The sequence below is a fragment of the Acomys russatus genome, chromosome 15, assembly GCF_903995435.1.
Source record: "Acomys russatus chromosome 15, mAcoRus1.1, whole genome shotgun sequence".
NCBI classification, from domain to species: Eukaryota; Metazoa; Chordata; class Mammalia; order Rodentia; family Muridae; genus Acomys; species Acomys russatus.
This window is the reverse complement of record NC_067151.1, coordinates 63,434,414-63,458,867: the sequence shown is the minus strand read 5'-3', so window position 1 is coordinate 63,458,867 and position 24,454 is coordinate 63,434,414. Positions and strand designations below refer to the sequence as shown.

The window sequence follows — 24,454 nt, the reverse complement described above, 5'->3', positions numbered from 1 at the left end:
GCATGGCCAGGCCTGTCACAGCAAAACCCCACTCCTGGTACCAACCTCTGTCCTATTGACGTGAAGAAACACCATGGCCACGGCCACTTTTTTTTTTTTTCCCCCTCGAAACAGGGTTTCTTTGTGTAGCCCTGGCTGACCTGGAACTTGCTTTGTAGACCAGGCTGGCCTTGAACTCTTGTCTCCAGAGTGCTGGGATTAAAGGCTTGTAACACCAAGCCCCACCAATGTCAACTCTTACAAAGGAAAAGCATTTCACTGGACCTGGCTTTCAGTTTAGGAGGTTTAGTCCACTATCCTCAAGGCAAGGAGCATGGTGGCGCCAACACACACACACACACACACACACACACACACACACACACACACACGTCCCAGTGACACACCTACTCCAACAAGGCTACATATCCTAATAGTGCTGCTCCCTGGTGACCAAGCGTTCAAATCTATAAGTAAGCCTTGGGGGCCATTCTTATTCAATCCACAACAGAGGGGCTCTTGTTTGTTTGGCTTTTGCTGTTGTGTCCTGTCCCAGCTGTTCTGTCCCGTCCTCCCCTGCCTGCATTTTGTTTCCTTTACTGCTGCTGTTAAGACAGGGTCAGAGTCCTTCCTGAGTATTTCCCAAAAGAAGCAGCAAAGGCGGCACACGTCTCTAGTCCCAGTGCCCTGGGGAGGCAGAAGCAAGCAAATTCTGTTGGGTTCAAGACCAGCCTGGTCTACCTCGTGAGTTCCAGGCACGTGTCTTTAATCCCAGCATTCAGGAGACCAAGTTCGAGGCCAGCCTGATCTACAAAGCGAGTTCCAGGGCAACCAGAGCTACACAAATAAACCTAAGGAAAAGCTTAAGAGGTCAAAGTACACTATGTTAGCACACACACGCACACAAAGGCTAGAAGGCTGTCTCCTGCAATTGTGGTGTCCAGAAGATGGTACTTTAAGATAAAGTTGTGGGGCTGGAGACATGGCTCAGTGGTTAAGAGCACTGCCTGCTCTTCCAAAGGACCCTGGTTCAATTCCCAGCAACCACATGGCAGCTCACAACTGTCTGTAACTCCAAGATCTGACACCCCTATACCAACACGTGCACATAAATTAAAATTAAAATTAAATTAAATAAAGATAAAGTTGTAGGACAGTAGAAATGGAAAAATACAGGATCTGTTGGCCAGGCTAGCCTCAACTCAGCAATCCTCTTGCTTCATCCTCCCAAGGGCTTGAATTGCAACCACATGTTGCCATAGCTGGCTGAGGTTCACTTTTGAGGTAAAAGCAGTAGATCTTGTTAGTCAACTGGATGCGAGAAGCAAGGGAACCCAATAAGAAGAAAAACTCCTGGGACCAGGCTTGGCACAGACTAGGCTTCTGTCAACGACACAAACCAGAGTTCTGCTGGAAGAGGAACCTCAATTGAGAAAATATCCCCACACTATTGGCCTATGGACAAGCCTGTATGCGTGGTGTTGGTGGTGGTGGTGGCAGTGGTGATGGTGGTGGTGGTGGCAGTGGTGGTGGTGGTGGTGGTGGCAGTGGTGGTGGTGGTGGTGGTTTTGGGGTTTTTTTGTTTTGTTTTGAGTGGGGTGGCAAGGCCCAGTTTACTGTGGGCGGTACCACCCTGAACTGCTGGTCCTGAGGGCTATAAGAAAGCTGACTGAGCAAGCCATGGAGAACAAGGCAGTCATCAGCACTCCCCCTATGGCCTTTCCAGAAGCTCCTGGCTCCAGGTTCCTGCCCTGATTTCCTTCAGCGATGGACTGTGGTATGCAAGTATAAGTGAAATTAACCTTTCTTCCCCAAGCCGGGAGTAGTGGTGCACACCTTTAATTTCAGCACTTGGGAAGGCCAGCCTGGTCTACAAAGAGAGTACACGACAGCCAAGGCTACGGAGAGAAACCCTGTCTCGAAAACAAAAACCTTCCTTCCCCAAGTTGCTTTTGTTCATGGTGTTTGATCCCAGCAATAAACCCTAAGACAAATGTAGACACCCGAATGAGACAGCAAAGAATCCAGGAGAGAAAGCATGGGCTTGGGATGTAATAAAACTCAGACACTCCCACATGGGAGCCCACTCATGCTCCAGACACGAGTGCTGGCTATGTGCCAGGTACTGCAAACAACACAGTAAACAAGACAGGAGCAAATTCTCCCTCATGGAAACTAAGCTGTAGTGAAAAAAAGCAATAAACAAACGACATCTTAGAGATTTATAAATGCTGTATCAAAATACAAAGCAGGGTGGTAGTCCCAGCTGGCGTGGAGGCAGAGGCTAGAGCATCCCAAGTTCAAAAGAGCCTGTCTCAAAGTAAAACTTAAAGCCAGGCATGATGGTGCACACCTGTAATCCCAGTACTCACAGAGGCAGAGGCAGGAGGATTTCTGTGAGTTCGAGGCCAGCCTGGTCTATAAATCGAATCCAGGAGAGCCAAGGCTATACAGAGAAACCCTGTCTCAAAAAAAAAAAAAGGTAAAACTTAAGACAAAAAGTGAGGTTATATCTCAGTGGAAAGGTGCTGACTTAGCATTTGTGAAGCCCTGGCTTTAATCCTTAGTACAAAAATAAAAGAAAATAGTAGCCAGGTGTAGTGGCATGTGCTCCAAGTGAGTAAAACACACCTGATAAAACAAGTGGGCGCTTCTCAAGGTGACTCACCGTGTGTTCCTGTACAGATAGTGTTTAAGGGATCTCGGTGCCCCACCAAGATACATCTCTAAAGGTTGCTAAGAAACCACTTCCTTTCTCTCTAACTTCACCTAAGGAGTGTAATTTGTAAGGAGGTTAAAAGTTAGAGGTTTTCCCAGTAAGCAAAGTGGTCATGTGCACTTACGAACAGCACCAGCCATGCCTGGGAGGGAGAAGTAATAGAACAATAAAGTCTTACATCATCCTAACTCCAAGTAAGCCTAGTTACTGTCATCATTGTCACTGATGTCCTCGATGGAGGTGCCTCTGAGAACGCACCATCTGGCCCTGAACACGGGCAACTTATTCATTGCCTTTTGACAAGACGTAGTGTGGAAAACACAGATTGTCTGTAGCCGCCAGGGCCTCCTCGGTGGAGCCTGAAGTCCCTCAGAAGTAGAAGCAGATGCGGAGCCCCCTTCCTCTCCCAGCGTTCTCTCCTCTTCACCATCCCGCCTCAGCTCCTCCCTAGGGAGACTGGGAAGCGCTAAGATTTTTGAGCAGAGGAGGCATGTGACCTAATACACCTTTTTAGAAGGTTCACTTTGAGCTGAACATGGGAGAGCACACCTGTAACCCTGTACTTGGGGTTACAGCAAGTCCAAGGTCTGGGCCAGTCAGGCCTATCAAGTGATCTAGCTCCAAGCAAGGCTGACATCTGGTGCCATATGTAAAATGAGTATGCAGCATCTGGCCTCCATAAAAGGACGACAGGCAATGCTTGCTTTAGCTGAGAAGGGACCACGATTCAGAATGGTATAATAGTGATTGAGGTGGGTGGTGGAAACTGACTCTGGATGCGTTGGAAAACCAAGCGCTAAGACCTGAAAACAGACTCACCAGGGGATGTGAGGGACGGAAAGGAGCCAGAGGCAGCTCCAGATTTGCAGACGACACTGAGGAGAATGGAGTGGGAGTTGGTGCTGAGGCAAGGGGCCATTGGGAGATTGGACTTAATGCATGTTCACTTTGAAATGCCTTTTGACTCTTGGCTTCTTGTGCTGTGTTCTAGTCCCTTGGCAAACACATCCATGTTCAAAACTGAGTTAACATCTTTTTGTTGTTGTTGTTGTTGTTAGTTTTTTGAGAGGGTTTCTCTGTGTAGCCTTGACTAGCCTGGACTTGTTTTATAGACCAGGCTGGCCTCAAACTCACAGAGATCTGCCTGCCTCTGCCTCCCGAGTGCTGGGATTAAAGGCGTGCGCCACCACCTCCCCGCAATGTATTTTTTTAATTTATCTTTATTTTATGTACATTGGTGTTTTGACTATACATATGTCTGTGTGAGGGTATCAGATCCCCTGGAACTGGAATTAATTATAGACAGTTGTGAGCTGCCATGTGGATATTGAGAACTGAACCCAGGTCCTCTGGAAGAACAGCCAGTGTTCTTAACCAGGGAGCCATCTCTCCAGCTCCCTGGGTTAACATCTTGAGTGTCTATTTGATTGACTCTGGAGTCAACTAAGAGACATGCCTCTGGATGAGTCTGAGGGGAGTTCCCAGGAAGATTAGCACTCTTCATCTTATTTTTAGAGACAGGGTCTCTCCTAAACCTGAGCCTCACTGGATCAGCTGGACAGCAAGCCCTAGACATCCTGCTGTGACCATCCCCAGCACTGGCATTACAGACACACACCACCATGCCTGTTTGGATTTGTTTGTGTGCTTGTTCTTAAATACATGGGTTTTGGGGATGAGATTGCCATCCTCCTGTTCATGGAGTAACGACTGGGCTACCACCAGACAGGGACACTCTTGGCTCTCGATTGTAGTGGTACCACAGAGAGTTAGTAAAAGAAGAGACTTGAGCTGCAGATCTTTGCCGCGTGAATGATGCGCCTTGGGTGAGTTACACACACACACCAAGTCCTGAGCCTCAGTGTTTTCTACTGTGAAACGTCAGCACCGGCTCCTGCCTCACAGGGCTGCCAGAAGGAACAACAAACAAGCCTTGGATTCCAAAAACAAATGTTTGAACTTTTAGTGCTGGACAATATTAGGGTTGTAGTCTTCCAAAAGGGATATTTTTCCCTAGGAATCTAAATGGAAAAACAAAAGCTGACGCAAGGGGCTGGGGAGATGGCTCAGCTGTCAAGGACACTCCCTGGCTGTCTTGTTGCCAGCACCTGCATGATGACTCACAGCCATCTGTAACTCTGGTTCCAGAGGACCCAACATCACTTTCAGGGCCCCACATGCACTAGGTGCACATATGGTGCACGTACATAGACACAGGCGAAACACTTATATACGTAAAAATAAATAAATAAGTCTTGATTGTTGTAAGTGCTGACGTAAGTGTTTTTAGGTATTTTGCCCTCATGCTACACAATATTCCAGATTCTAAAGAATGACAAGTCAAGTCACTGATGGCTTTGCCGAACACAACTCACTGGACACTAAGGCGGGGCAACATGAGACCTTAACAGAGGGCGCTGGGAAAGGCAGCTTACCAAGGCCTGCTGCTGGTCCTCAGGCCTACCCAGTCTACACTGTCAGCGCTTTTCTCACCCCACACTTCCCAAGGAGCCCTGCATTCTGTTGAGTGACCTGACCTTGTCTTAGCTGTGTTTGGCCCTCTGGGACTTCTCTGGCTTCAGGCCCTGAGGCAAAACCCAGACTGCCACTAAAGTTTCTGGCCTCCAAAAAAACTCAGCTTCCTCCACATAACTCTAGGCTTGAACTTAGACCCTCTAAGAGCAGACTTGTAAACGCCTGGTAATTGTGGGTACAATGATTTAGCCCCAATCCTCAAGAGACTGAGAGTTTAAGGCTAGCCAAGACCTAGAGTGAGAGCCTATGTCAAAACAAGACATGTGGATGGGGGTGGGGGAAGGGCATGATGCCACAAAGATGGAAAGGATTATAAGAGATGAATAACCATATGCCAAAATGGGGGTGGGGTGGCTGATATAGCCAAAATGGCTAGGTGATATGAAGACCCTGTTTCAAAATATGAAAAGAAAATGAGGAGGAAGAGGAAAAGGAAGAAGGAAGCAGCAGCAGCTGGCTGTGGTGATGCTCGTTGCTCACCCATAATTCCTCGGGCAGAGGCAGAAAGGTTGGAGGCTGCCGTGAGAACAAGCAGAACTACACAGCGAGAGCCAGGCTGGGTAAGCTTACATAATAAGACTGTCTCAAAAATGCAAACTAATAGCAAGACATTAAAACAACAGACTGACCATTTCATGAATTCGCATGCCGTCCTTGCGCAGGAGCCACGCTGATCTTCTCTGTGTTATTCCAATCTTAGTACTGGGCTGCTGAAGCAAGCACAGCCCTGAGACATTTTGAAACACACAAGAATAGCACAATTCCATCCTCCTGTTTAAGTGTATTTCTGAACCCATTAAGCAGACCTTCCATGATTTGATCATTATGTATTGCATACACGTGTCAAGTTGACATCGCACCCCACAAAATACATACTGTTATTATATGTTGGAAATAACCAAAATAGAGCATGCCTGTCATCCAGCACTTGGGACATAGAAGCGGAAAGATAACAGAGTTCAAGGTCAACCTCAATTATTACATTTAGCCAGTTCAAGGCTACATGAGAGCCTGTCTGAAAAAAACAAAGCAAATGCACCCCCATAAAAATGTGATAGACAAACAGAAGGAGAGAGCTTGTAAGGGAGGAAAGGGAGTCAGACGAGTGCGAAGTGTCATGGGGAGAGCAGAGGACATGATTCAAGTCAGGGGGGTCGGGGAGGGCACAAAACTAGAGATAGGGTTCTGTTGTACAGCACTTGCTTAACACACCTGAGACTGTAGATTCAGGTCCAGTACCACCCAAAGAGAAGGGGGGAGATTCAGGTCCAGTACCACCCAAAGAGAAGGGGGGAGATTCAGGTCCAGTACCACCCAAAGAGAAGGGGGGAGATTCAGGTCCAGTACCACCCAAAGAGAAGGGGGAAGATTCAGGTCCAGTACCACCCAAAGAGAAGCGGGGAGAAAAGGAAGAGAAGTGTCGACAAAGACATGGAGAAAACTGGAACCTCCGTGCTCTAGGGGCAGGGTTGTAAAATGGTGCAGCTGCTACAGAAAACGGTCTTGAGACTTCACCAAAAATTAAAAGTAGGTCAACAAGACAGCTCATTGGGTTAAGGCTCATGTTGCCAAGACTGGACAACCTGAGATAGATCCTTGAAACGTACATGGTAACAAAAGAGAATCAACTCTTGCAAGTTGTTTTCTGATCTCCACACGTATGTACATACACAATTAAATAAATAACTGATTGAAAGATAGGTAGATAGACAGGTGTTTACATTTTTAAGTTAAAAACAGACATATAATATGACTCAGCATTCCAATTTCTGAGCATATCCAAAAGCACTGAAAACAAAGTATTTGGGTTTCCTCTGTGGTGTGTGTGTGTGTGTGTGTGTGTGTGTGTGTGTGTGTGTGTGTGTGTGTGTTATACATGCATGTATATAGGCACATGTGTGGAGGATCATGGCTGGCATCAAGTGTCTTCCTTGATCACCCTCCTATATATTGAGGCAAGGTTTTTCACTGAGCCCAGTTCTCAAATTATTCCACACAGTAGATACAGGTGGAACCTTGACCAAATCATTCTATGAGGCCACAGTCACCCTGATATCCAAACATAAAGACTCAACAAAGAAAGAGAATCACAGGCCAGTTTTACTCATGAACACAGACACAACACATCAAGAAGATCATCCGCCATGATCAGGTAGGCTTCATCCCAGAGACTCAGCGGTGGTCCAATATACAAATGGCAGAAAATGCCATTCACCATATAAAAAAACTGAAAGGAAAAAAACCGCATGATCACCTGATTAGATCTAGAAAAGGCTCTTGACAAAATCCAACACCCTTCCACGATGAAGGTCCTGGAGACATAACAGATACAAGACACATACCTAAATGTAATAAAGGAAACACAGTAAGCCTACAGCCAACATCAAATTAAATGAAGAGAAACACGAAGCAGGTTCACTAAAATCAGGGACAAGACAGGGCTGTCCACTCTCCATATCTATTCAATACAGTGCTTGGAGTTTTAGCTAGAGTTAGCAAGACAACTAAAGGAGATCAAGGGGATACAAATTGAAAAGGGAGAAGTCAGCCGGGCGTGGTGGCGCACGCTTTTAATCCCAGCACTCGGGAGGCAGAGGCAGGCGGATCGCTGTGAGTTCGAGGCCAGCCTGGTCTACAAAGCGAGTCTAAGACAGCCAAGGCTACACAGAGAAACTCTGTCTTGAAAAACCAAAGAGAGAGAGAGAGAGAGAGAGAGAAGAAAGAAGTCAAAATACAGTTATTTGCAGATGATGTGACAGTGTATATAAGTGACCCTAAAAATTCCACCAGAGAACTCCTACAGCTCATAAACACTGCCATCAAAGTGGCTGGATACAAGATTAACTTAAAAAAAATTAGTAGCCCTCCTGTATGTAAGTGATAAATTAAGTAAGAAAGAAATCAAGGAAACAAAACCTTTCACAATAGCTTCAAATAATATAAAATATCTTGGGGTAACTCTAACCAAGAACGTGAAAGACTTGTATGGCAAAAACTTCAACTCTTTGAAGAAAAAAAAAATTGAAGAAGATATCAGAAGGCAGAAAGATCTCCCATGCTCATAGATCTGCGGGATTAATATAGTAAAAATGGCCATCTTACCAAAAGCAATCTACAGATCCAATGCAATCTCCATTAAATCTCAACACAATTTGTTTGTTTGTTTGTTTATTGTGGGGGTGCCTGCATGTATGTCTATGCAGCATGTGCATGCAGTGCCTGCAGGGTCCAGATTCCTTGGATCCAGACGTTCAGGCAGTTGTTAGCTGCCATGTGGGTGCTGGGAATTGAACCAGGGTCCTCTAGTGCTCTTAATCAATGAGCCATCTCTCCAACACCCCAACGACAACAACAACATTATTCTTTACAGTCCTTGAAAGGACAATTCTCAATTTCATATGGAAAAACAAAAAAACCCAGGATAGCTAAAAACAATCTTGAAAATTAAAAAAATAAAATAAAATAAAATAAAAACCTGCAGGAGGTACCACTATCCCTGACTTCAAGCTGTACTACAGAGCTATAGTAATAAAAACTCCATGGTCCTGGCATAAAAAGAGATATATTGATCAATGGGATTGAATTTAAGACCCAGCTTAATCCACACATATATGAACACCTGCTTTTTTATAAAGAATCCAGAAACACACACTTTGGGGCAGGGGGAACATCTTTTTCATCTTCAACAAATAGTCCTGGTCAAACTGGATGTCTGCATGTAGAAGAAAGAAAATAAATACATATTCATCACCCTACACAAAACTCAAGTTCAGGTGGATCAAAAACCTCAACATATAAGCAGATACATGAACCTGATGGAAAAGAAAGCAGGAAATGACCTTGAACATTTTGGCAGAACACTGATAATGCAGACACTCAGATCAACAATTAATAAATAGGACCTCATGAAACTGAAAAGCTGCTGTTAGGCGAAGGACACCATCATTCAGACAAAGTGGGAGGCTACAAAATGAGAAAATTTGATTATAATAATTCAATTTTAAAATGGGGCATATATCTAAGCAGAATTCTCAATAGAGGAATCTCAGATAGCTGAGAAACACTTAAAGAACTGTTCAACATCCTGAGTCATCAGGGGAATGCAAGTCAAAACCACTCTGAAATTCCATCATACACCTGACAGAATGAATGTCTTAAAAATCAATAACACAAGTGACATCTCATGCTATTGAGAATGTGGAGCAAGGAAAATACTCCTCCATTGCTGGTGGTAGTACAAATTTGTACAGCCAATATCAATGGTTCCTTAAAAAGTTGGGAAGCAGTCTACCTCAGGACCCAGCTATCCCACTGTTGGAAATATCCCCGAAGGACACTCCATCCTACCACAAAGACTCAACTGTGTTCAAGGCATCTTTACTTACAACATCCAAAAACTATAAACAACCTAAATAACACTCAACAGAAGAATGGATAAAGAAAATGTTGTACATTTACACAATGGAGTATTACCCAGCTGTTAAAAAGATGACAACATGAAATTTGCAGGCCAATGATGGAACTGGGGAAAATCTTCCTGAGTGAGACTCACACCCAGAAAGACAAATATGGTATGTACACAAGCTACAATCCATAGAGCCACAGCGGTTAGGTAAAGAAATGGTTCTGGGGGGACACCTGGATCTCCCTAGGGAAGATAGGGAAGGGGAAATTGAATAGATTTTTCAGGTAGACTGGGGGCAGGTGGAAACAAGAGTGGGAGGGATCAGGAGCGGGAGAAGATGGAATAGATGGAGACAACACAGGGAGAGACTGCTGGAATTGGAAAGCACTTGGGGAATGGCGTGGAAACCTAGTGCAGTGAAAACTTCATGGAATTTTTGAGGGTAACTCTCGTGATGAAGGATACAGAGTCTCAACTGGCCATCTTTTGTAGCCAAGCAAGACTTCCAGTCAAGGGGCTAGGATGCATATGGTGGAGTTGTTGGCTGAGGAGATCCCATGGAGATCTGCAAACAATCAAGGCTGAGGTTAGGGCAGAGGGATTCTCTCTGCCAACTGATAGGGGGCACAGTGGGGGAGCATCCACATAGCTCTTTGAACATGGAGAGGTTCAAGCTGGTGCCTGCATGGAGCCTTCACACTTACATTCTAGTCTCTTTGGTGCAGGAAGGTACTCTGCAGGCTACCCAAAGGAAAGTGTGGACACCAACCCGGCCACAAAACCTTTGACCTACAATCTGTCCTGCTTGCATGGTGGCACAGAACTTGTGGGAGTGGCCAACCAATATCTGATTTGAGATTTAACTCAGCAAGAGGGGACCCATGCCTAACACTGCTTGGATGGCCAGGAGCCAGAGACTGGATGTCCCAGAGACCTGGGGTAGAACCAAATATGACCGATCCTAAGAAAAAAAAAATCAATGAAATGAGTCCTAATGATATTCTGCTATACTCGTAGACTGGTGCCTTGTGCAGTCATCATCAAAGAGGCTTCCTCCGACAGCTGATAGGAGCACATGCAAAGGCCCACAGCCAGACACTATGCAGAGAAAGGGTCTAAATTGGAGACCTCCACCAGGTCCCTTCCCTCAGAGCTCAGAGAAGCCTGTGGATGTGGGGGCAGAGAGATTGTAGGAGTCAGACGGGATGGAGGACACCAGGAGAAGATGCCCCACTGAATCAACTAAGCAAGGCTCTATGGGCTCACAGAACCTGAACCATCAAGCACGAGGCACTCGGGGGTCTACACCAGGTCCTCTGTGTATATATTATAGCTTTTAGCTTGGTGGGGTTTTTTGTTGTTGTTGTTGTTGTTGTTGTTAAAGATTTATTTATTTATTTATCATGTATACAGTGCTCTGACTGCATGCACACCTGCAGGCCAGAAGGGGGCATCAGATCACATTATAGATGGATGTGAGCCACCATGTGGTTGCTGGGAATTGAACTCAGGACCTCTGGAGGAGCAAACAGTGCTCTTAACCTCTGAGCCATCTGTCCAGTCCCCTAGCTTGGTGTTTTTAATGGGACTCCTGGGTGCCAAGAACGAGTAAGACTCTGATTCTTCTGCCTGTTCTTGGGACCCTTTCCTCTGTTGCATGGCTGTGTCCAGGCTCCATGTGAGGGCCTTTATCTTGTCTTGTTGTGTTTTGTTTTGTTGTGTTTGGTTGTTGTCGTCTCTTGGAGGCCTGCTCTTTTCTGGTGGGAGATGGAGGAGGAGTGGATTAGAGGAGAGGAGAAGTAGGGGAGACCTAGGAGTGGAGGGAGAGAAAACTGTAATTGGGATATACTGTATGGAGAGAAGAATCTATTTTCAACAATAAATAAATAGATGGATAAATAAAAATTTTAAATGTTTTTAAAAAGAGGTTATTGTGACACTATGTTGGGAAAGAAAGACCAGCAGACCTTGACACCACCCTGTCCAATGGCACACCAGTTTCAGAAAGCTGAAAAGCCTTAAATGCACTCCAATAAAAGTCTCTGCACCTGGGCCTGGTGTGGTGGCGCACAAGGCACTTGGATCCTGAGTTCAAGGCCAATCTGGTCTGTATAGTGAGTTCCAAGCCAGCCAAGTCTACATAGTGAGACCCTGTATTGAACGAATGAAAGAAAGAAAGAAGAAAAAGAAAAGAAAGGAGAAAATAAACTGTGGGTGACCTTCCACTGTGGGTGCAGGCTGGCTTCCTGGCATGTGCCTATCGAAGGCTCCTCAGTGGAGTAGCAGAGAGATGGAAAGGCTGGCATTGCTCCCAGCAGCTGAAAACTGCTTCCCTTTCCTTCTCTGGCCTCCCACAACCCTCTCCACTTACACCCTGTATCCCCACCCCACACCATCTCTGCATCTTAGAATTAGCCTCTGGAGAGGATCTAAGGCCTCCATGCTAAAGACTCAGGCTCAAGACGGAGGCGTCACGGGCCCTTTTACTTAATGATAGTGAGGACTAAAGGACATCTATTATGCACCCAGAAGTTGAACATGAGTCTGAGAATAGCTTATGAGGGCCTTTGGGGATTGTGGGCAAACAACAGCATGCTGGGCTATGTATCCCTGGCTGGCCTTGAACTCCGGACTCTTATGCTTTGGCCTAGACTCTAGGATTACTCATGTGCCATCAGGCCCAGTTTAACTTCTGGCTTCTTGTTGTTCTTGTTGCTTTGTTTTCATATGAGGTTTTTCTTAGGAGATTCTCTAGAGCCTCGGGGTCCAGGGCAAAGATCACCAAGGTGAGATAAATTCCCAGAAAGTGTGGAACATATAAAATAATATTTTTTTTTAAAAAATCACAAAGGAACCCAGCTAGGAGTTACAAACTCCAAATCCAGCGTTTATTTCAGTGGCAGAGCAGAGAGGAGGCTCAACCCAGGTTAGGTCATTCCCAAACAGAGACAGCTGGACAGGAGCCCCTGGGAATGCCTCTCCACCCAACTAAGGGCTTGGGAGGAGGAGAAGAGGATAATACTGGTACTGCCGTTTCCACAGCTGCCACAGCCAGGAGCTGGGAGACCTCAAGCAGCAAGCTGACCTCTAGAGGTCAGGACAGACCCAGAATCAGGCAAGAGTCAGACAAGAACATCAGACATTGCAGGAGTGCGCAGACTCAAGAGATGAAGAAACTCTTGGTGGGCGAGGGGGGTGTCCCAAACAGCATCAACATTCCACAAAGGGGACCCCCTCCCCCAGGGCCTGTAGGCTCTAGGGAACGCACTACCACAATAAGAGACACTCACAAAGAGGCCCTGATAGCCCCCACCCCCACCCCCTGTGCTGCTGAGCCAGGGTAGGAACAGGTGAGGAGGGAGAAGGAAAGAAAGAGTCAATAAAAAGCGTGGGAAGAACACTGGCAGGGCATCATAGGTCAGGACGGGAAAGGGGCGCATGAGGCCCCTAGCTGCTGCTCTGCTGGCATTCCTGCTGCTCCTGCTGGCGGATGAGGTTGGCCATGGGGCTGGTGATGCCGCCTATCATGGTCCAGTATTCATCAAAGCAGATGCGCCCGTCATGGTTGGCATCGAGGTTCTGGATGAGCTTGTCAGCTGCCTTTCGGTTCCCTGTGTCCTGTGGAAGAACTGGAGTCAGTAAGATCTCGCGATGACCCAGGCAGAGCCCCAGAATTAGACCCAACAGCTACTGCCAGGCCACGAACAAACCTCCATGGTCATGCTAGCAGGGCATGGGGGCGGGAGTGGGGGGCGCGGAGGTCACTGAGCAGGGCACAAGGAGGGGTGGCTGAGAGGACTGAGGGGGGAGACGGGGAGAGCGGCGGGGGGGGGGACGGTGAGAGGAATGGGGGGAGATGGGGTGGGGGAGCGGCGGCGACGGGGGGGGGGGGGGGGGGGGGTGGGTACCGTCAGCATGTGGTTCAGCTCTCTCTGGAGCATCTTGCGGAAACTGCTCTTGCTGATCTTGTTCTTGACCAGGCTGTGCTTGGATACATATTTATAGAAGTTTTCCACCAGGACAACTACGGCCTTCTCGAGCTCTGTGTAGCAGTCAGCCATCTCCCTGCCTCAGCTCCTCTCTGGGCCTGCGGGACCAGAAAGAGAGAAGATGAGGAGGGACATCACACACACATGCACAGCACACACAGCACCCAGCATCCCTACAGCGCTCGTCTTCGGGACAAGGGAGGGGAGGAGGCATGGGATTGCAGAGTGTGGGGGTGACACCCCGGAAGGAGAGCTGTGTAACTAACTCCTCTAATCCAAGTGTTCCCCAGCCAGACTGCCACTGCCGAGACAGGTTCCCCAGGCGCTTCCCCTGCCCTGGGCAGCCCTGCTGCACGTCAGGGCCCTCTGAGAGCAGGAGGCTACAGTGGAGACAGGAGGCAGGCAACTGTGCCCCCAAATACACACCCAGGTCCCCTGTTTTAGGGCGACCATAGTTGTGAAGAGTCAAGGCAGAGAGAACCAGGGGCTTTCATCTTCCACCCTGAGGACTGGCTGAGACCCCAGCTCTAGGCAACAAAGCAGGAACAGGAACGTCAGCCCACCTCAACCCCTAGCACAAGCTCTAAAGCAGTGAGTTCAGGGCCTCCAGCCACCACTGCCCATCTCTAGGAAAGAACAAAGTCTGGCTCTGTCAGATCAGATTTTGTGTGGCTCCTCTCCTGGCCACACCCTGTCACCCTCTCCTCCCTCAAAACCATTCCTAAGTACATATCATGGCCCAGCAACACTCTTTACCCCATACCTAAGGAAAATCCTGGCCCAGTTCTGCCCCAGCTGGAGACAGACTCTGGGCCTCTGGACCGCAGCTGCTGCCTGACAGAGGCCACACACATCACCCCCTCACCCCAGAACAAAAGGCCACTCACAGAAGGCGGATACAGCCTTCTGAATAACAGGATATGAGGGAAGCAGGCGGATCTACTCTGTAACTCGCCGCCCATGTCCAGAGCCCCTCCAAATCAGCCTGGCAAATCAAAGTCCCCTTCCACCACCACCACCACCACCCCGCCCCCAGCACAAGAATGAATTCCTGTTACCCTCACCTAGCTGGTCCCAGGAAGGAGAGATGGACACCAAAGGACACAACCACTGGCAGGTCTGTGCACCCACAGTCTGATTCAAAAAGGCCTTCTCCTTCGCCAGGCCCCAGCACGCCTCCTGTCCTTACCACCCCGCTTTCTACCCCTTGGGTAGATCATGTCTTCTCCCGTGCCCATCACCCTGCATGCTCCTCTCTTCGGCTGACGCCTGCCTGTCACTCTGCCCCTCCCCAAAGTATGCCTGCAGGAAACCTTGCCTTGACCTCTGTCATCTCTATACCCGGACTCCCACAGCCATGTCTGTCTTCACCATGTCAACACCAGCTGGGGCCATTAGCTGGTAGATTAGTCTCTGGCTCTGACCGCTCCATCTATGAAGCCACATGGTGTCTCTTCATTCTGCGGCTGTCTTTGGAGCCAAATAGCAGAATCTGTAGACCTGGGAGCACAGTCTGCTAACCCTGAGTGTACAGGTGCCCTCCTTTTTAATCTCTGTAGCTTGTCTGGCCCACAGCACCTGCCCTGCTCAGGGGAGATGTTCCAATAGTCCACCTAATGCCAAGTGCCCAAGGCCCCTGACCACCTTTCTACAACATTCAGGCATCTTTTTCTTGAGGAATGGTCAGAACCAGAGGAAGCAGGCCAGGATGCAGGAAGGAAGTGGAGTTGAGAGGGAGAGTGGTCAGGCTGGGGCACCTCTGGGGGGCCTCCTCCCCTCCTTACCCTCCTGGCCACTGTGGTCTGCAGCTGGAAGGACAGCATGCAGAGCCAGACGCATAGGAAGCTATCCTCTTCCCATACTGTTTGTTAGGGCTGTAACAGTGCAGTTTAATGTTTGAAAGATGCTGAAGCAAATTCTCTAACATACGCAAATAAGGGAGAAAAAGGCTTTTTTTTTTTTCTGTCTGCACTGACACCCTTGGGTGGAGGTGAGGATGGCCCATGGCCAGCGTTCCTGGAGATTCTGGAACCTGCCTCAGGAACAGGAAGAGTTGCACTCAGCTCTCTCCCACCGGAGCCTTGAAAGCAAAAGGAGAATCCTGCCCCCACGCCTTACCATCCCAGAGCTGTGCCAAGTGACGAGCTCTGTAGGAAACAGTCAGAGAGAAGAGGAAGAGGTAATTGGGACGTGGCGCTTCTGCTACTGCTCTCTGCCAACTCTCCCTCTACCTGCCTTAAGTCTTGTTTCCTCCACCGAGGGAGCTTCCTCCCAGCCGGTCCCTACCTGGCTTCTTGCAGCAGCTGAGCAAACAACTGACAGAGAAACACACACCCAAGAGATGATGCAGCCACCTGTCCCGAGAGCACTGGGCCGACCAGAGGCTCAGCTTCAGTGTCCTGGCTTTCCCAGGCCTTCCTCCCAGGGACCCGCCTCCTCCCCAGGTTTTCCTTATAAAATGGATGGCTCTGAGATAAGCATCAGGACGAGCGTGTTTCTGGAGCGATTTCTGAGGACAAAGTATCCAAGTGGGGCAGTCAGGTGTCATTACACCCTTCCTACACCCTCCCCTCAGGGGCAGAAGACAGGCTCAGCTACCTCACCCGTCTCACCCCCATCCTTTAGCTAGTCACGCTTGAGGACCTCCAGGCGTTGAGATGGGGAGGGAAAGCGTACTGTTCTCCCCTCCTAGGCAGAACCTATCCAAGACCTAGTTTCTTCCCAGGCAAGTCTTGGAATGAGAGTTGGGGGTTATGAGGGCATGAGGCACCAATGAACACTGAAGCCTTCTTTAAAAAAAAAAAAAAAAAAAAAAAGCAAAAATAGGGACATCACGTTAAAGGGCTCGCTCGCTCCTAAAGAGGCTATCCACCTTGGGCCCCACCCTTCCCCCAATGTTCTCTTAGTCTCTTGGGCTGATTCATCATTGAGCAACCAGGAGGCTTCCAACGCCCGCCCCCAACCTCCCCCCAACCCCCCCCCACCCGCCTACCTGTGCCTGGCTTGCTGATTTTTCCAAAAGCCCAAATTGCCCTGACCATGGATGGATGGCCCTGGATCTCAGCCACTCCAGCTCCACCCTCCCACCCCCAAGTCTGGTCCCCACTCCTTTTCCAAGAGCCTTCAGTCCACCTTGGTCTGGAGCTCTGAATGTCCACAACACCCTCACGTTCACCCCATGTACACTTAAGCGGTTATTTCCAAATGTCGAATACGTCCCCACCCATCTCTCCTACTCAGGATGCTCCCCCAAAGCCTACAAGATTTTCCATTTTAACTCTGGCGTTCTCTGGGTCCCTCTCATCTGCCCCAAATCCACTTAGTACTTCCCCGTTTGTTTACTCATTCACCAACGGCCTCATCTGCTCACTTTCCACCCGCTCACTAATCCAAGCAGCGACGCAGTCATGCTTTCATTCATTGAGGCTTCCAGGCCCTCCATAGCTAGCTCATTCCTCCCAGCCCCTGTCCACGGGCAGGGCTAGCAGAATAGCTGAATGGGGCTGTAGTCTCTATTTGCAAGACTGTTTGCCCAGGTCTCTCTGCTCCCTCACACTCTTTCCCTGGTGCTGGAGGCTGCTGCTACCTCTGCACCCTCACAGGACATATGACAATCACACCCACATCAACACACAGGAATTCAGTCAGTCCTAATCTGCTTGGGTACCCTATTTATTTGAATTTATTTTAATTTTTCCTCACCTTGTAAATCCGCACGCACACACACACACACACACACATACACACACACATACACACACACACCCCTATCTCTACCCCAGGCCTCCCCAACATTCGTAGGGCTCCTCTCCTGGGTAGAGGCTGAGCCTACCTTAGTGTCCCCCACCTCAACTGGGCTGGGCAAGCAAACACATCTATCTACCTTGCAGGAGGCTCTGGCAGGCAAAGCCAGTCAAGCTGGGACCTGCCTAGATCCTGAGTGGAAAAGCTGCCTCTCTGAAGCTCCCCTCCTTTCTCTTTCCCTCTCCCCCTCCATGGGACCTCCCAGCCTTCCCCAGACCCCTCCTAAGAAACACTACCCAGAGCAAATGAGGCCTGCCTCTGGTCCCTGCCTGAGCCCCAGGTGAAGAAGAAGCCACCTCAGCCCCTGCCTCCCTTGCCTGGCATCTTAGGCTCTCTGGGCCCTGTCTTGGACCCCCGATTAACTTTCCCAGGTCACAGATACCACAGCCCAGTGAGGCCTTTGTCTAGAGTCTGCTGGCCCCTAACACCCACCAAGGCACACTCGCTTCCCTGTTCCGTGCCGCAACAGCTGTGGGCAAGGCCCTGGAATGTTCTGCCCAATGTCCCAATCCCTGGAGATGAGCCAGGTCGGCTGCTTGGCCAGGAAGGGGAGTCCTGCTACCCCACCTACCCCTCCACAGGTTTCAGGAAACCACCAGGGCTCCTTACTAAGTAACTAGCTTTTGCGGAGAGTTAATAATTACCAAAATCTCCCTGCCCGGTGTCTGCCAGGCACCTCTCCCAGGGCTCCCTTCCTTGACCCTTCCCCTGACCGGCCCACCAAGGCTTCAGGGTCCCACCAACAGCCCCAGACTTCCCCCCAGAGGGCCCTGGGGTGCTCACCTGCCTCCTCTGTGTCCACCTCCTCCAGCAGGGCTCTGAGGCCTGAGCTCTGGCACCGACAGCCTAGCAGCTCCTGCTCAGCGGAGCCAGGACTCCTCCCCACTGCACTCCCAGAATCTGTCCCACTCCCTCCCTCAGCCTTGCCTGGCTGAGCTGGCTGTGGGAAGGTAGTGACTGAACTCTTGACTTGGCCTGGGGTTGGGCCCTTGTTAAAGGGATACACACCTTTAAAAAAAAAAAAACCCACCCATCTACCCTCACCCTAGAGGGAGTGGTAGAAGCTGGCACTCCCTTAGCCCCACCCTCCTAACCCCACAGGCTCTAAGCAGACTCCTACCGAGACAGAGGAAAGAAAGGGAGCTCTCATGGCCTGCCCTTCTCACCTCGGTCACTGAGGGCCAGGTTTCAGGGCAACCCCCAACAAAGACAAATTCAGTTGGATTACTGCCACAGGACTTCCCTGCTGTTGGGATTAAAGAGCCTAACTCCCGATTTCTGTGACAGAGCAAACACAGCATCTCTTTCTGGTCTCACCTCTCCAGTTCAGACACCCTAAGCTCAGGGATCCACTCCTAAGACCCTCCTGCACAACAGATGCCTCGTCTGCAAATGCCTAACCCTGTACACACCTTTCATGCTGGTGCCCAGGGAAACCAGCCAGCTTGACCTCCTTACAGAGGGCTGCAGAGAGGACCCTTTGGCTCACCCCCATAATGACTTCTGTCAGGTGCTGAAGAACACTCTCCACACACACCCCCACACACACCCCAACACTTCTCCTTGACAAATGGCTGAGATGCCTATGATTAGCATATCAAAGGCTATGCCAGGCTCTCTCAGCACCTGTTACAGAGTCCTGGCTCTTCTTAACACTTCTCACCACCAGCCCCTACCTCTCCAGCATGGGTGGCGGAGGTGGGGGCTGAGGGGGCAGCGGGGGACACACAACCAGCTTCCCAGCCATTTTGGCCAGTCTCCTGGTTTCTGGTTGTCCTTTCGGCTTCTGTCTTGGTCCTGCACTCTTGGCTCCTGTTCCCCACCTCCTACCCACCTCTCCTCTTCATCTCACAACCCCACCCCACCCCCTCCTCTCATGGCCCGGTCTGTTCTGCTGCCATGTTCAGTTGTCTGGACTCTTCCAGATGCTTCTGGCTATACTCTCTCATATTTACACCATACCTAGGAGCAGCCATGTCCCAGTCTTCATTCATCTGGCCTTCGAAACCCAAAACCCGGGAGGCCTTTATCTGAGCGTCCTTCCAAGCTGCTCAACCTCTCTCTCTCCTGACAGGACTGTTAGGAGATCCGTTGCTCATTTGACTCTCCTAAAGAGCTTATGGACCATGGATTGCTGCCACCCACCAAGTTTGACTCCAAATCCTAGAGTCTGCCTCTTCAGCCGTTTCTTTCCTCCAGCTGCTCTAACCATTCAACTGTCTTTGTCTACTCAGGAGGCCTGCTGCACCTTCCAGGGCACCCAGCAGCACTTGGGCGCTTGCTCCTCTCCCTCTCTTGGAACCCTCTCTTTCCCCAAAAGCCTCTCCCAGGGTTCCCCTTCGGCTGTTCTCTCCTCTGCCTGCTCTAACCACTCAACTCTCCTCCTCTACTGAGTCATTGTCACCCCCAGAGCTGCCTGCTTTGTCTACTATTGACTACAAAAGCCACAGGAGTGTGCCCCAAAGCTCCTCCTACCCTGCTGGTGCCTGTCACCTCTCTGATTTGGCACATTTCTCTCTGACATGGCTATCAGTTCAGTGGAGGATGCCCCAGAGTGAAAACCTTGACACCTTGCAGAAGAAGAGGAAGTAACATCTGCTCCCTTTTCTCTCAGCTCCTTCCTGTAGCTTCCTCACCTTCCCCTGGGAACAGCCGGGGGCTTCCTCCTGCCCTCCTAGACTCTATGAAAGGGAATCCTCCCTTATGCAGAGCTTCTGTTTGTGACCCTTGTCCTACCTTCTGTCTCTCGGCTCTTTCCTGAGAATCCCATTGCTTTCTTATGCCCTTCTGGGGCTCTAACTTTCCTACACCCTCCTGGGTCTTATATGACTCTTTATTTCCTTCTTCCTCGAACTCAGAGATTACATTAAAACCTCCTTTCTTACTGAAAACAGCTTGGCCTCAGTACAGCTCAATCAATGGCCAAAACTTGACTCACTCAATTTTCAAACCTTTTCATAAGGTAACAACCTCTGCACAAACACATGAGCCCCAAATCTCTTTATAGCTAAACTTTCTCTGCTGTACACTTCCAAAGGTCTCTTATCTCTAAGGTTTATCTACTTTTACTCTTTAAAAATCCATTTATCTCGCCGGGCAGCGGTGGCGCACGCCTTTAATCCCAGCATTTGGGAGGCAGAGGCAGGCGGATCGCTGTGAGTTCGAGGCCAGCCTGGACTATAAAGTGAGTCCAGATAGCCAAGGTTACACAGAGAAACCTTGTCTCAAAAAAACAAAACAAAACAAAACAAAAATCCATTTATCTCTCCTATTTCTTTGCTCTCTTCTCCCAGAAGCTCTAAGACTATGCTGTAAACTACTCAGAATTTATAAATTCATTGGGTATGGTGGAAACTGTAACAAAGCCAGCCATGGTGGCCCACGCCTTTAATCCCAGCACTCAGGAGACAGAGGCAGACAGATCTCTGTGAGTTCAAGGCCAGCCTGGTCTACAAAGAGAGTCCAGACCTACCAAGGCTACACAGAAAAACCTTGTCTCAAAAAACAAAAAACAACAACAAAATCTCTAACAGTAGACGAAAGAGTCCACTGTGTGACATACTGCAGCTTCCACAACAAGATGAATCATTCTGTTGTTGCTTTGGTTTTGGTTTTGATTTTTTGAGGAAGGGGAAGGTTGCAAGGGTGAAGGGCAGATATGAAAGAATGGGGAGATGAGTAGAATTGGGGTGCATGATGTGAAATTCACAAAGAATCAATTAAAAGTTTTTAATCTGTAACAGAACTTAACTTAAAGCTTATAACAAAAGGCTTATAGTTAAAAATCTATACATAGGTAATCTCTTAATTTTCTATAACATATTATACATATAGATGATTCAATTCTTGTTTAGAATATACTATATATCTAACTTGGACCCAGTTTAACTTGTTTAAAGAAAACATAGGTCTACTAGAAAAATCGGTGTCTTTAAATAGCCTTGAGCAGGGCATGGTGGCACACGCCTGTAATCCTAGCACTCAGGAGGCAGAGGCAGGAGGATCCCTCCCTGTGAGTTCAAGGCCAGCCTGTTCTACAAAGTAAATCCTGGACAGCCAGGGCTCTGTTACACAGAGAAACCCTGTCTCAAAAAACCAAAAAAATAAAAATAAAGAAAAAATAAATGGCAGCCATGTAGTTCACCTTCCTCTTGGCTGATAACCTCATCAGGATGAAAGCCACCATGTGGCTGGCAGCCGTCTTTACTAAGGTTAAAAGAGAGCACATTCCATGTAACTTGACCGCCATCTTGAATAAGATGACCTCGTGGTATAAGCCAACTAAGGCAACCATCATGGAACTTCTTAGTCGTACTGAGCCCTCTGATAATCATTGTAACTCCTTCCTTTTTTCTTTTTGTTTGTTTGTTTGTTTGTTTCCAGATATGGTTTCTCTGTGAAACCCTGGCTGTCCTGGACTCGATTTGTAGACCAGGCTCGTGCAGTGGATGTAAACATGTTTTTGTTTTGATCCCAAGTGTGAGATAGGGAGCAGACTTGTGAGAGAACAGGTGATGTTTATCCACTAGAAGACAAACCACTTCTTGGGGTCTTGGGTTTTGCCAGCTGAAGAACATCCTAGTACAGACTCTCAGAGGAGACATATATATGAGCCCAAAACAAGAGGCTGGGTTTTTGGTTTTGTTTTTTTTTTTCCGTCTTGGTATTACTTGGCTGTTCATTGTTCTACTTCGAGAGGCTCCTAGAGAGAACCACTCCAGGGAAGGCTTCAAGGCTTTGGGCTCAGGCTGAGGCTCCAGGTTCCGATTGCTGCAGGTTCCAGCAACTTTGGTGGAATTGCTACTCTGCTGAAATCCTGCTGACTAGGCCAGGGAATCGCTCCCAGGAACTGATACCCAGAAGGTCTCATTCTTGTTTTTCCTTAATCTCCTTTTCTTCCTGTTTAGGGTAGTTGAGTTGTAAAGGAGATACATTCGTTTAATAAGTTCAAAATACAGTATAACTGTTAAGGAAACTGAGCTTATGGGTTGGCCTCGAACTCATATCGATCTACCTGCCTCTGCCTCCTGAGCGCTGGGATTAAAGGCGTGCACCACCACACCCAGCTTGTAACTCCTTCTTAGACTAAGAAGGCAACAGCAAGTCTCCAAAATCTTCTGGATTAGGATGGATTTTTTGTATGATGATAAATTCCTAAGGTTATAAACATCTACTCAGGTTAACAGAAACTGACTTAGAGCTGCATGTCTGACCATGTGTCTTTGCTAAGTGTTTAACACCAGGCTTCTAGAACATTTAAACAATTAACAGCATGTTTGATAAATAGTGTATATTTAATAACTAAGGTTTAGAATTTCCTAAAGTCTACTCAGGTTAACAATAACTGACTTAAAGACATATGTCTAGCCTTTTTGTCTTTACTAAGCTTTAGCTACTTGAATAAACTGAGGATTGCAAGAATCTGTGATATTCTGTAATCATTCACTATAAAAAGTTCAAGAAAATAAGGTACCAAATCCCTCTGTGGACTGTACTTTTTATGATTTAAAATTTTATGTTCACGCTAGATCTTCAATTAAATCCTCACTTCCAATTTTTTTTTTTTTCAACTTCGATTCTTAAGGCTCAAACTTTACAGGGATGAGTTTGTAAAATTCTGGTCTTGTGAAAGGTACTAACTTGGGCTGGAGGGGCAGGACAATGATTAAGAGCACTGGCTGCTCTTTCAGAGGACCCAGGTTCAACTCCCAGCACCCACAGGGCAGCTCACAACTACTCTCATACAGACATACATGCAGGCAAAACACTATTTATTGTACATAGAATAAAAATAAACATTTTGAAAGGTACTAACTTTTTTGTAAACTGTTAGTGATTATTAAGACATGCAAGTTAATGATCAGCCACCTTATATAGCGATCAAATTCTTTAATGTGCTCAGCACCAGATGCACAGTCAGGCTAAGTACAATGTAACTTATTTACAGGGACAAGCCTTATTTAGCTTCCTGCAGGCGGCTCTCTGTGAATTCGAGACCAGCCTGCTCTACAAAGCAAGTCCAGGACAGCCAGGTCTATCACACAGAGAAACTCTGTCTTGAAAAACTAAAAATAAATAAATAATTAATTAAAGGTCCTCAAACTCAGAGACCTGATGAATATGGCATTTAAAACGTTTAATGAAAACCACTTCCTGTGTAGACAGAACTGCAAGCTCCTAGAAGTGACCCTAAGGTCCCCAAAGAAGATAATGGGGCCCAGATGACTACCGGGATTGTGGTAGTGCTAACCACTGGGGGAAGAACTGCCCCATCCCCCACCTGCCACCAGGGATCTGCCCAAACAACGGGCACTGTTGGTTTGACTGCCCTACTCTGCCTAGTCAGGGTATGCCAGCTTTCCCAAGTTCCTCCTCTATAGAAAAATCTCTCAGAGCTGTCTGGTCTGGCAACCAAACAAAGGCCAATGCTGTCCTGTGTGGTAGCCAGGGACCAACTTCTCCTACCCACAACAAAGCCATTGAGACCACCACAGGGAGCCCGAGGTAACCATGGAGGTAGTCCAGAAGGCTCTGTCAGTTTATTTGATACGTAGGCCATTTGGATCTTACTCCCTGCTGGAATGTATCCCTCTCAACTCTCTGATGACTAACTATAGCTTTATGTTAACAGCAGCAAGCAAATCAACCCATCCCCTGCTTGGCCAGTCCATTTCATAGGCTAAGTAAAAATCAGGCCTCCCTTGTTTCTAGAGCTGTGGGATCTCCTGCTGAGAAAGGCAGACACACAGAGACACAGATACCTTGTTGGCAGACTTAACACTGAAAAAGGGAAACTCACAAAACAGGTTTCAATGTAACTTTTTACTATTCCTTTATTTAAAGGAACTTGTTTTACAGTGACTGCTCTCAGTAACCAACCGCCTGCGTCTTGGGGTAAATGATTGGATGGGAGGAAAAGGTTTGAGGTTGATGAAAGTTGTAAGGATCTGAGGAAGTAATTTGAGGTATGTAAGTGCACGTTGTAAAGGTCTGAGAATGTGAAAGCTTAAGTAAATTGTGAGG

General features: G+C 48.0%; 2 protein-coding genes and 1 non-coding gene across 6 annotated transcripts in view; all 3 read right to left on the bottom strand.

Moving 5' to 3' along the window:
- The window catches only part of LOC127199491 (protein S100-A2), a 284,365-nt gene that overhangs the window by 35,190 nt on the left and 224,721 nt on the right, over positions 1-24,454 (bottom strand). The gene's annotated exons all lie outside the window — the stretch shown is intronic.
- LOC127199738 (U6 spliceosomal RNA) lies at positions 5,851-5,954 on the bottom strand. The gene has a single exon (XR_007832002.1). It is a non-coding gene; the product is annotated as a U6 spliceosomal RNA (small nuclear RNA).
- LOC127199486 (protein S100-A16) overlaps positions 12,999-24,454 on the bottom strand; it is a 62,371-nt gene continuing 50,915 nt past the window's right edge. For 2 of the 4 annotated variants that reach the window (XM_051157607.1, XM_051157609.1), the window contains exons 2-3: positions 13,547-13,725; positions 12,999-13,256 (exon numbers count right to left, since the gene is read on the bottom strand). In XM_051157607.1, the coding sequence (XP_051013564.1) occupies positions 13,086-13,256; positions 13,547-13,699 (324 nt within the window). In that variant the 5' untranslated portion in view covers positions 13,700-13,725 and the 3' untranslated portion in view covers positions 12,999-13,085. Of the gene's footprint in view, positions 13,257-13,546; positions 13,726-14,390; positions 14,529-18,214; positions 18,383-24,454 lie in introns of those variants that run through there. The other 2 variants (XM_051157606.1, XM_051157608.1) reach the window with 2 other exon arrangements.